Source organism: Capsicum annuum, chromosome 12 (assembly GCF_002878395.1).
Source record: "Capsicum annuum cultivar UCD-10X-F1 chromosome 12, UCD10Xv1.1, whole genome shotgun sequence".
In the NCBI taxonomy this organism is placed as follows: Eukaryota; Viridiplantae; Streptophyta; class Magnoliopsida; order Solanales; family Solanaceae; genus Capsicum; species Capsicum annuum.
In genome coordinates, this window is record NC_061122.1 from 43,045,792 (window position 1) to 43,057,477 (window position 11,686).

At 28.4% G+C, this 11,686-nt stretch overlaps 1 protein-coding gene across 1 annotated transcript; it reads right to left on the minus strand.

Moving 5' to 3' along the window:
- Window positions 1-2,972: 2,972 nt before the first annotated feature.
- LOC107850887 (trihelix transcription factor DF1) lies at window positions 2,973-5,797 on the minus strand. The gene is made up of 2 exons (XM_016695686.2): window positions 5,111-5,797; window positions 2,973-4,663 (listed from the first exon to the last, which is right to left on the minus strand). Exons 1-2 carry the CDS (start codon window positions 5,386-5,388, stop codon window positions 3,421-3,423), a joined length of 1,521 nt encoding a protein of 506 aa, XP_016551172.2. The 5' UTR covers window positions 5,389-5,797; the 3' UTR covers window positions 2,973-3,420.
- Between the last annotated feature and the right edge of the window lie 5,889 nt (window positions 5,798-11,686).

Here is an 11,686-nt window from a genome sequence, read left to right on the forward strand (position 1 = left end):
ATCACTTCTTATCATTTTGATCTTTTTCTTTAACTGATTTTCAACTTCTATTTTATATTGCCTAAACGCATCTATTGCTTCATCCTTAATATTTAGAAAATAGACATAACAATATCTAGTGCAATAGTTAATAAAAGTTATAAAATACTTTTTCCCACCACGAGATGGTGTTGACTTTATATCACAAATGTCTACATGGATTAAGTTTAAGGGATTTGAATTCCTTTCAAAGGACTTATACAGATCATTAGCATACTTTGATTCCACACACATTTGACATTTTGATTTATTGCACTTAAAGTTTGGAAAAACTTTTAAGTTAATCAGTTTTTGCAAGGTTTTTCTAGTTGACATATCCTAAACGACTATGCCATAAATCGTTTGACTCTAGCAAGTAAAACGAAGCCTTAACTTTCTTCATTTCAACAACCATTACATAAAGTTTGAAAAGACCCTCATTGAGGTAGCCCTTTCCTACATATGTTTCATTCTTGATTATTACAACTTTCTCCAAAACAAACACATACTTAAACCCATTTTTAATGAGAAGTGTTTTCGACACTAAGTTTTTCCTAATAGTAGGAACATGGAGAACATTGTTGAGAGTCAACACTTTATCGGAAGTCATTTTTGGGAACATCTTCCCACTTCCTTCAACCTTGGTTGCTGTATTATTTCCCATGAAGATTACTTCTTTAGAACCAACGGAATCATAAGTAGCAAAAGCTTCTTTGTCCGCTCAAACATGTCTAGTGGCTCCTAAATTAAACCACCATTCATTTGGATATCCAACTAGATTGCTTTCAGTGATCATATCATATAGATTTTCAATCTTTCTAGTTGTTTCCAACATGTTTATCTAATCTCTTTTCTTGTCCAGAAGACTTCTTCATCTTCTTATTATTTGGAGCATCATCCTTAACAGGATTTGCAACCATCATTGATGATTTTTTCATTCAACTCATTATCCTCGTCTATCTTGGAATGACTCATAAGATCTTTCAAATCAAACAATTGATTTCCAATCATTATTATTATTATTATTATTATTATTATTATTATTATTATTATTATTATTATTATTATTATTATTATTATTATTTTAAGAATATGAAAATCTATAATTGTGAACATTTGCATTGCAAGTTTGGCCAGTCAAAATGACATCATTTCTTGTCATTCTTTGAAGTTCACACCAAAATAGTTTTCTATTTTTCTGTCGTTGTCATTACTAGAGCAATACCTGAACGACTTAATGACGCAACATTGGTAGTCATTGGGACAACACCATTCACAACCAAATCAATTTATTAGTCAGTTTCATTCGTCATTTTCTTGTCAAACTTTGACATACTCTTTAGTATTTCAGAATACTAGCAATAAAAATTTAATCTTTAGTCAACTTGTTTCTAGTCAATGATGAAGTTTTTATATCTTCAAATCATCAATCGAATGAACTATGAAACATGACGAAGTTTTTATGACTTCAAATCATAATCAAATTCAAACAGAGTAAAATCCCACTGATTATAAACTCCAGAAACCACTACAGAGATCTTAACGAATCGGTGAAGTTTTTATATTCTTTGAACCAAATTCTCATACTGATTTCTCGATAAAGTTTTTATATTCTTCTAATCAAGGGAGTATAAATCAAAAGATTTTAATCTCCACAAAATCAGACCCAATACAGATTAACCAAATACTTGATTTATAAATGGCGATAATTTTTTTTTCTTTCACCAAACAAGCACAAAAATAAATATTTTATACTTTCGTTAATGTTGTTGTTTTTCTCAATTTTGATAAAATCTGTATTTTTCAATAATAACTTCAAACACATGTTCAAATTAACATATGAACAATCAAATGAAGTTTTAACTCTATATTTTGAACTTTTAACAATAAGTTCAACCCAACTTATGAACATCAACAAAATAAAGTTCAAACTATTTTCTGGAAAATAGCAAAACCAAATGTGAAGAACTTCAATACAAGTTCAATCAACTTATGAACGATCAAAATGAAGTTTCAAGAACTTCAAACACAAGTTCAAAAAGTTGAAGAACTATCAATATGAAGTTCAACTATTTACTGAAAAAACAGTAAACGGAACAATATAAATTAGTAAATTATTTGCTTAAGATAGTTATATTTCGAGTACACAAAATTTGTATTTTCGCAGCACTAATTCAACACAAGTTCAATAATAAATCAAGAACACTTATGAAGTTGTCCAATACCTTCAACACAAGATCAAAATGATCTTTCAAAGAAGTATGTTTTCAGTTTCTTAAAGAAAAATAAATGAAGCAGAAAAAAGCCAAGTTCTTCAAATTCACGAAGTGTCATTAAGGAAATAATTTCCCTCAAATACCCGAGATTGTGGAATTTTTCTCCCAGAATAAAATGGTTTCACAACCAGAATGTAACGGTACCTCAAATTTTCTGATTTTCTTCGAACTCGCTCAATGGGAGATGATCACACCGAATTTTTAGAAGTAAGAGAATATTTTTCTTATGCAGAAATTTTTCATACTAAATCTGTGGAAAAAATGCAGGTTTATATAGCCATAAAGTGTCTCTTCCGAAAGGTGGCAATAGTTCATCCGAAAAAGTATATCCTTTGGAAGAGTCATGTCTGTTCATTCAAAACTGTCTTTTTCTGAACAGACACAACTATCCGAACAGTCACTCCTTTTCCAAGACAATGCGTCTTTTCCTCAAAGAGTTGTCCTTTCATTTTCCATTCATAACAATTGAACCCAACATACAATACTATGAAGAAATGCGTAACAACACTCCAAACAATGTAAAGGGCCGCTTACTTTTTTAGCCAAAACTAAAAATCAGAACCGTTTTGTTAAATCATTCTACACAAAGTATCACAATTTGCAACAACCTTTTCACTCTTTCCCATAAATACCTTCCAAAAGAGTTCTAAAAAAGGGAGCAATGCAAAAACCCTTATATGACACATCTTGTAAAAGTATATTCTCAATTCATATCAACACAATAAACTATTTTGAACTATTACAAACATGGAGGATGGTGAGGAAACCAAAGCCTAAAAAGGAGAAAAAAATGTATAATAATATGCTACATAGTCTAAAAATCTAAATCACACCAAAGCTGAACTGTTCCCTCGCTCATACCATAGTAACAAATGATTAAATATACATAACTAGAAAGAAAAGATGCCACTACTTTGTGTGTGCATTTTTAGTAAAAATCAACTTTGCAAATAAAAAGTCCTTCCTCACACTCATGGAATCTTGACTCACATTTCCAAGGCACATTAACTCCAATGATTTAGCCCCACTTCTCAAAAATGGTACCATTACCCACATAGCAAAAAGAAAAACTTTGTCCCCCTTATCGATCCATTATTGTTACCAAAGAAGGGTTTGTCGTTGACAACTATTTAACTATTTCTGACTGTTGTTGTTGTTGCTGCTGTTGTTGGTTTATTATTTGCATTAGTATCTTACTAGCCTTCATGTTGGAACTTGGATTTTCTGAAATGGGCAATTGTTTCTTGGACTTGTTTTGATAGATAGAATCCAATTGATGAAAATAAGGACATGTTTTTGAATCTTCCGGCCTTTTCTTTTGGCTTTCTTTTACTCTTCTATAATACTTGTTTATGTTCTCCCATTTCTCTTTACATCTCTTGGCATTTCTATCATATCCAAGTTTCTTCATACCCGATGAGATGTCTTCCCATAAAGGCCCTTTTGATGATCCGTTGTCTTGATATTGCAAGTCAGCATTCGTTCTTAACCTGATTAATGCTTCGACTTCTGCTTTTGGCCATCGAGAAGAACTCATTTGAAATGAATTCTCACCAGCACTGTCAATCTCTTGTTTGTCAATGTTTTTCTCCAACGTGTTCTCTTCCTTGTCATTGTCTAGCTGCAAAACGTTCTCTTGACTTCCGACAGTTTTCATGGATTCAGTACTCTCCCGTTCCTCGGTATGCCTCTGAGATACTTGGGGCAAGTCCGTTGGCAACGGTAGTTGAATGGTTTGCTCCGAGATTTTCTGCAAGAAAGCAATCACTGCTGCATCTTTGGCAGCGGAAATCGCTCTTTCATGAGCTAGTGCTTCTTGTTCTTTCTTTAATCTCGCCATTTCCTGCATCTTCCAAGCCTCATCCCTCGCTTTCCGGTCCTTCTCACATTTTTCTATTGCTTCTAGGAACTTGTTTTGCAAGTCCTCTTGCTTGTCCAACACTTCCTTCATCAACCTCTCAAAATAACCAGCCAATTTCCTTTTCTTCTTCACACTGCCATTCGATTCTTTACCCGAGGAAGAGGTCATGGATGTGGATGTGGACATGAACTCCGGATTGAAACCTCGAGTTTGACTAGGATCCATTCTGAAATCTTGACATCCACTGGTCGCGGGTTTTATCATTGTCATCGGCATAGGCATTGGCACTGGCATTGCGTCCATCCTATTGATTAGCATATGGTTGGATGGAGGCGACGAAAGCAAGGATTGGCTGTCCAAAAGTTCTAATTGCTCGAAAAATCTATAGTTTTTCCCGTTTTGTCTACCAGATCTACCATCTTTTGTTCTCTTATGATACTTATAAATGTTCTCAAACTTCTCCCTGCATTTCTTCGCATTTCGATTATACCCAAGCTCAGCCATTTTCCTGCCATAATAAACAAAAATTCCCATTGTCCTATTTCAAACCTTCAAATTTCACCACCAATACAATTAAAAAAAAAAATCCAACAATCAACCAAAAAATAAGCTTTAAAAAAAAAAGCAAAAAATTACTCATCAAGATAAAATTCAAAAAACACTCACTCTCACCAAAATAACAATTGAAAACCACATCCCTATAAAAGTACAAATACTTGCTCTATTCACTTTTACCATTCATGTTTTACTTCTCCAATTCAATTTAACTATTTTTCAAAGCTAAATTGGTCAAATTATGTAATTTGACTCTCGAGAAATGAAAAATACAAGTAAAGGTAAAAAAACTACACTGCTAACCCAGAAGTGAAAGAAAATGTGCAAGTGTGCCTTAGTTTCAATAGGCATTCAATTCAGCAAACAAAATTATATGCGAAAAAGTAAATGTTATGTTTACCTGGAAATCTCATCCCAAAGAGGACTTTTGAGATTGGAATCACGAAATGCAAGGTCCATTTCCGACCTTATTTTAAGCAAAGCTAAAGTTTCTTCATGTGGCCAACGATTCCCACCACCTGAATAACTCTTATCTTCTTCTGAACCTCCACCGATACTACCGCCACCGCCACCGCCACCGCCGCCGTCATTCTTCAGCTCCGCCTCTTGGCTACCGGCGGCGCCACCAGTAACAACAGTAGTAGCTGTACTCTCCAACAAAACAGAACTTTCTAGCATTTTTTTCCTTTCTTGCAAGAAAATGAAGTTTTTTTCTTGGGTTTAGTAGTAGTAAAATAATTTAAGGAGCCACTAAGGTACTTATCCCCTTTTTTTTTTTTTTTTTTTTGGCTTTTGGGGTTGATTTGAAATTTTTGGGTTTAACTCTCTACTCCTTATAAATTCAACCACTCTTTTGAGTAGGGTCGACTAATGTAGAACGGGAAGCAAGTGAATTAGGCTTTTTTTATAATTATACTATTTAAATTAACTATTGCATACCTTAACTAAATTATAAAATATCTGTGACCGAGTAATAATTTTTTTCTCTCTTTTTCCTATGGGGTCATGTAATGTAGAATCGGAGGTGAAGTGAATTAGGTTTTTTTTTTTTGGTCCACTTTTTAAGGAGGTGTGGAGAGGGGATGGATTGGGAAGAATTGAATTGAAGTGGGACATGTTAAATAAATTTTACAAGTTGTCAAGGTTTATTGGTAAAACATGTGTAATTTGAATTTTGACTTTTCTACCCACGTTATTGTGTTGAACTAAAAAAATGAATAGTCAACATTGCTAGGGTGGAGTCCAAAATTACAGCTTGGATATACACCATTAACATGTTGGAATAATGTGAAAGATTGGGGTCAACAATAGATGGTTAAGACAACAAATCATGATTTTTAATTGCTTCAGTTAATTCGAAAATAAAATAAAATAAATACAGTATCTTAACTTAACACTTTTGTTTGATCTTTTGTTTGGTGTTCGTATTCATTTTAGGACTTAGATTAAATAAATTTCACATCTTGAAGTTTTAATCAAGAGTTAAAGATAAAATTATCTTTTACTAAAAAATTTTAAGACTCGAATTAAGATCTGAGGGTCGATATAGAAAATTAGCTCATAAGTAGAATTGATGTAATTATTAGAATAGTAATTATCAACTTAATAATTATGTAATTTAGTAATTATAATGATTTATTTATTTGCCACAATGTAATTATAGTGTAGTTACAAGTATGCTATTTGATTGAACAAGTATAATTACATGGTTATATTAAAAGTAATTATCAAAATCTAAAATTTACATTAGATAAATAAGAGCCTCTATAAATGACATTAAATTACGTATTTAAGATATATATTGTTTTTTGAAAATATTTCAATTAATAAATATATGTTATTAATTAATATTATAAAAAATAATTTATTTATTTTTTAAAATTAATATATCTTAATTAAATTAATCATAAAAATTAAAAGTACATAATTTTTAAGCTCATAAAATACATATTTGATCAAAAACTATTAATATTATAAATAACATCATAAAATTATTAAATATTTAACAAAAAGATAATCTATTAATTCTAATTAAAAAATAAAATTACTTGTAATGCAAAATATCAAGTTAATATTAGTATAACAAATAAATTAAAATTGAATATATAACATAAGTTCAAAATTAAAAATAAAAAAATTAATATAATATTCTTATGTCAAATTTCAACATAACAAACATAAATATGATTTAAAAGAAAAGAGACGTGAATCCATAATTTTATTCAACGATTACTTCTTCTTTAGTTTAAAAATTAGAATAATAGTAAAATTGTGTTAAATGAATAAATAAATAAATAATAGATATTACGAACAATTGTATGAGAAAAATGAGAATTAAATGAAATATAAATAATAAAATAAATAATATATTTTTAAAAATATTGAATAATGAAAACAAAAAAAATTAAAATAATAGAAATATAAATTAGATTAAATTGAAAAAAAACTAAAAGTAAAAAGAAGAAATTAAAATGTAGCCTACTGATAATTATCGTGTGTAATTTATCTGCAATTTACACCTTTTCTTGCGAATAGGAGAGTATAATTACCTCCTATAAATTACACTTATGATATACTTATCTAATAATTATTTGATCAATCAAATATATTAAATTTATGTAACTACATTCAGTTACACTAAATTTAATTTTCAGGATAGCTTTCCAAGGGGACCTTTTATAAGAATCTCAATCTCTATCTTCATCCACTCTATTTTATTTTATGTGGCACTATTTTCTTTTCAATCTATTTGAAAGAATATACCCTTCTACATTTCAAAACAAATTTAAACGACTCAATTTGCTATTACTGATATATTTTTTAATACAGAAAATGTCAAACATGTTAAGCAAAAAAAGTTTAAACTACGTCTACTCACCTTACTCTTAATTTTATATCTTTGTAATAAAGAAAATGTCAAACATGTTAAGACCATTGAAATGCTTGATTTTTCTTAAACCTCCATACTCAATTGAATATCATTATAAAAAATGAAGGGGAAAAAAAATTAAATATAATTTTGAAAAAGTACATGAAATGAAAATTAACACATTTTTGAAAGAATCTTTACTATAATTAAATAATATTTAATTATAGAGATATTAACAGGTACTTCCACCGTTCATTTTCACTTATTCAATATAATAAAAATAATTACTTAATTTTATTTTATTATTTTATATTTATTTATTGTTATATAATTAAATATTATTGATTTGCTAATATTTTAATGACTTAATTAATAAGAATGATATAATAAAATTATTTTTTTATTTATTACTTTCTTTGTTTCATAATAAATAAATTGTTGAAGTATTTTTGGTATTCCAAAATAAGTGAATCGTTGAATTTTTTTTCAAATTTACCCTTGAGGATTTGACAATCAAGGGGCCCATCAACTTAAAAAGAAATGGCATAAGTATGATTCTATATTTTGAAAAAGGGTAAAAATGAAAAATTATGTTAAATTTATGTTTTTTATTCTTTTTCTTAATTTGTATGTCAAAATTTAATAATTTATTTATTATGAAATGAAAGAATTATCTTTTAAGATTATGTTAGGTGAAACAATTATAAGTATAAATGGACGGATGGAGTATAGAAGAAAGATCAAATGAATTTTTTTATTTTTTTTTGGGTAGACACAACCTTGGAACAACTAATTTTAGAAACAGGGAATAAAATAAAATAAAAAAAGAAAGAAGGTAAGAGATGAGTCATGGTTATCAATTTGGCCATTTGATGAGATACCAACAAGTGGAAGATAAAGATGAAGTGAGATAGAGAGATAAGTAAATTGAAATACTTATTGTTATCTTTCAATTTCCAAGTGGAGATTTGTAAGTTTGTGCCTTAAAAGCTACCACCAAAATTTAGTTAAAAAAAAGTCGGCCATACATTACAGCCTACATTTTGGCTTTTGGACATTTTCTTGCTTTCATACTAAAGTTTTGGGTGAAATTGTGAAATTGCCTTTTCCTAGTGTCCTTATAACGACAAAGAGTTCTTTCAAATGTGGGTCCATAATTACAATGAGAAAAAATTAGGGGAAATCATCCGAAAAGAAACATATGTTTTGTATTTATCTCAAACAGTGAAAATTTAGAAAAGCTATACTATGTAAGGAGAGTTTGAGGTTTATATTTTCGTTGAAGTTGTATTGATTGACTTTATATACTAGTAGGCTTATACGGTGCAACTTACGGTTTAATATTCATCCTTAAAATTTTTATATTATGTATAATTTTATTATTTAGTTAAAAGTTTTATTTATTTAATTAATAAATTTTAAGTTAGATATATATTATTATATTTAAATTGATAAAATTTATATAGTAATATTTTAAGTTATTCAAACTTTTGTTGCATTGATATTCAATTATATTTTTTAGATAATTTATTTTTTAATTATTGTGATTTATAATATTTTTTCTTCTATTCTACTAATTAGAAGGGACATTATAAAATTATTATAACAAATACTTGTGAATTTTTGTAAGTGGTTCCATATAAGACGTCAAGTTAATTTAAAACATCAAAAGAATAATTTATATTTTTTAAGTGACCACATAAATAATTTATCATTTATTTCTATTTATTTTGTTATTAAATATTATTAATTTTTTAATACTTAAATGACTTATAAGAATATCAAAAAATTATTTATTATTTTATGTCTATTTATCTTTTTTATTAAATATTATTAATTTTTTAATACTTAAATGACTTGTAATAATTAATTATGAGTGATATAGTAAAATCACGGTTGAAGCAATTAAATCATGTCATAAATGTCTATTTTAATTTTTTATTAATTTTTTTAAATTTTTTGATACGTAAATGACTTATAATAATTAATTAGATGTAATATAGTAAAATCACCATTGAAGCAATTGAAGCAGGCATGTCGATCATGAGCAGCCTGCTTCAGTTACTTTTTTGCCACTATTATATAGGATAATAAAAAGTAATGTATTAATTCAGGGGCGGATCTAGGGGTTCCGTTGGGGGTTCTCGAAAACTCAGTAACTTTCGTACGGATCTAGTATTTATATAGAGAAATATAGTAAATATATAAAAGTTATACGTTGGGAACCATAACTAAAATGTATTGTTGGTCTAGTAAAGTAGAGGGGCTTGTAAAATTTTTATTGACCTCATGTTGTGGGTTCCAATCTCATTACTTGCTATTTGTTTTTACTTTTATCTAATATGGAACCCACAAACTTAAAATCCTACCTCCAAATTCAACCTCCGTCTCTGTATTAATTCGATTTAATTTTTTACTTTGATACAAAGTGAATAATAAAGAGTGAATTGATGCCCTATTGATGCATTATTAATTAGTTAAATTATTATTATGATTGATAATTAGGATTTGAAATACCATTAATCTAAAATTTCCTCACAAGTTTATAGGTTGAAAGTTTCAAAAAGAAACCAATTGTCTCATTTCACCTGTTTTGGCTAAAAGAAATTCTCATAAAACAATTATCGTTTGTCATTTTAGAAATTCAAAACTAAAATTTTAGTCCTTGGATATAAAAGTTTTATTTTTTAAGCTTTGAATATGAAAAAGCTATTCGTAGAAAGCGTTATATTTAAATGACCTCTAACAACTTGAATTTAAATTAATAATATTTCAAAATAAATATCAAATATCGAATGAAAATTCGAAAAGAAGAATTTGGGAGGAGAAGAAAATAGGGAATGAACGAATGCTTATATTACAATTGATTTTGACCCTTTTGGCAACTGTTTCTGCATCTTGGAATAAATTTGCTTCGACTTTTGCTCATATTATCTTACCCCTAACTTGTAAAATAATACTCCAAACTTCAAAACAAATAATACTCGTACTACTAATAATAATGTCAACATTCATATACTTAAGTTTAGGCCAGAAAAAAGTATTCAATAATTTGATAGGAGGTAAGAAATGTAAACCTTTTTTGGTTTCCCTTTGAATAGTACTTCTTGTGATGATTGATTGTTTCGATTTGGAGCTGAAAGTTCTATTTTAAAATAACACGAAGTAAATTTAATTTGCTATTAGATTTTAAATATGTAAGATAAGATTTTATATAATAAATTTTTGTATTTCGATCTTTTTTTGAACCTTACACATAATGAAAATTTTAGTACATTGAACTATTTTTTTTTTAATGAAATATTGAATATTACTAAACAGTGGTTGTATTCGTATTTCACATTCATCATTTTCTTTTTTAACAATTTGAGTTTAACTTGATATGAATATTCTCAATGATTAATTTGCCCTATTCTTTCCTTTTAACTTTTTATTTTTTAAAAAAATATTTAATATACATGTGATTTTTCATCAGGCAGCTGTTAATTTGACTTTTTCTTTTGTGTGTTACTCGTAATAGTTTTCTTCTAAAGCAAAGTATTCAAACTTGAAATTTCTTTTCAGCTAAACAAGAGCTACTATATCTTCACTTCCTTTAGCTGCATAAAAATCTGTTTTATTAAGTTACCTTGACTTTATCATTCACCGACGTGGTGCTGCACATCAGGTTACATCTCTTTTAAATAACAGTTTTGATTTCAAATTTATTATTATTTTGAATAAATTTTTTATGACATAAATTCAAATTAATCTGTCTTTGATGCAAATATTTGAGGCCAAGTTAAAAAAAAAAAAGGGAAGTTACGTTGACTTTAAATTTTCTCCAAACTCCTTGATACGTATCTTTTAAATTTTCGACTTTTTTTTAATTGGGGTGGGGTTGTGGGGTGAGGGGAGGGGGAAGAAGAGGGCAATTAATGATAAGTTTGAGTTTTATGTATGATTAACTGCCATGTAATAACAAATGAAATTAAAGTAAGAAGTTTAAAGAAACACGAAGTTGGCCTTTGGTAAAAGGAAAGAGACAACTAATCATAGACATATCAATATATTACTACATGGAATTCATTTACGTAATCTCAACGCCAGGTCACTTTCGTATAAATT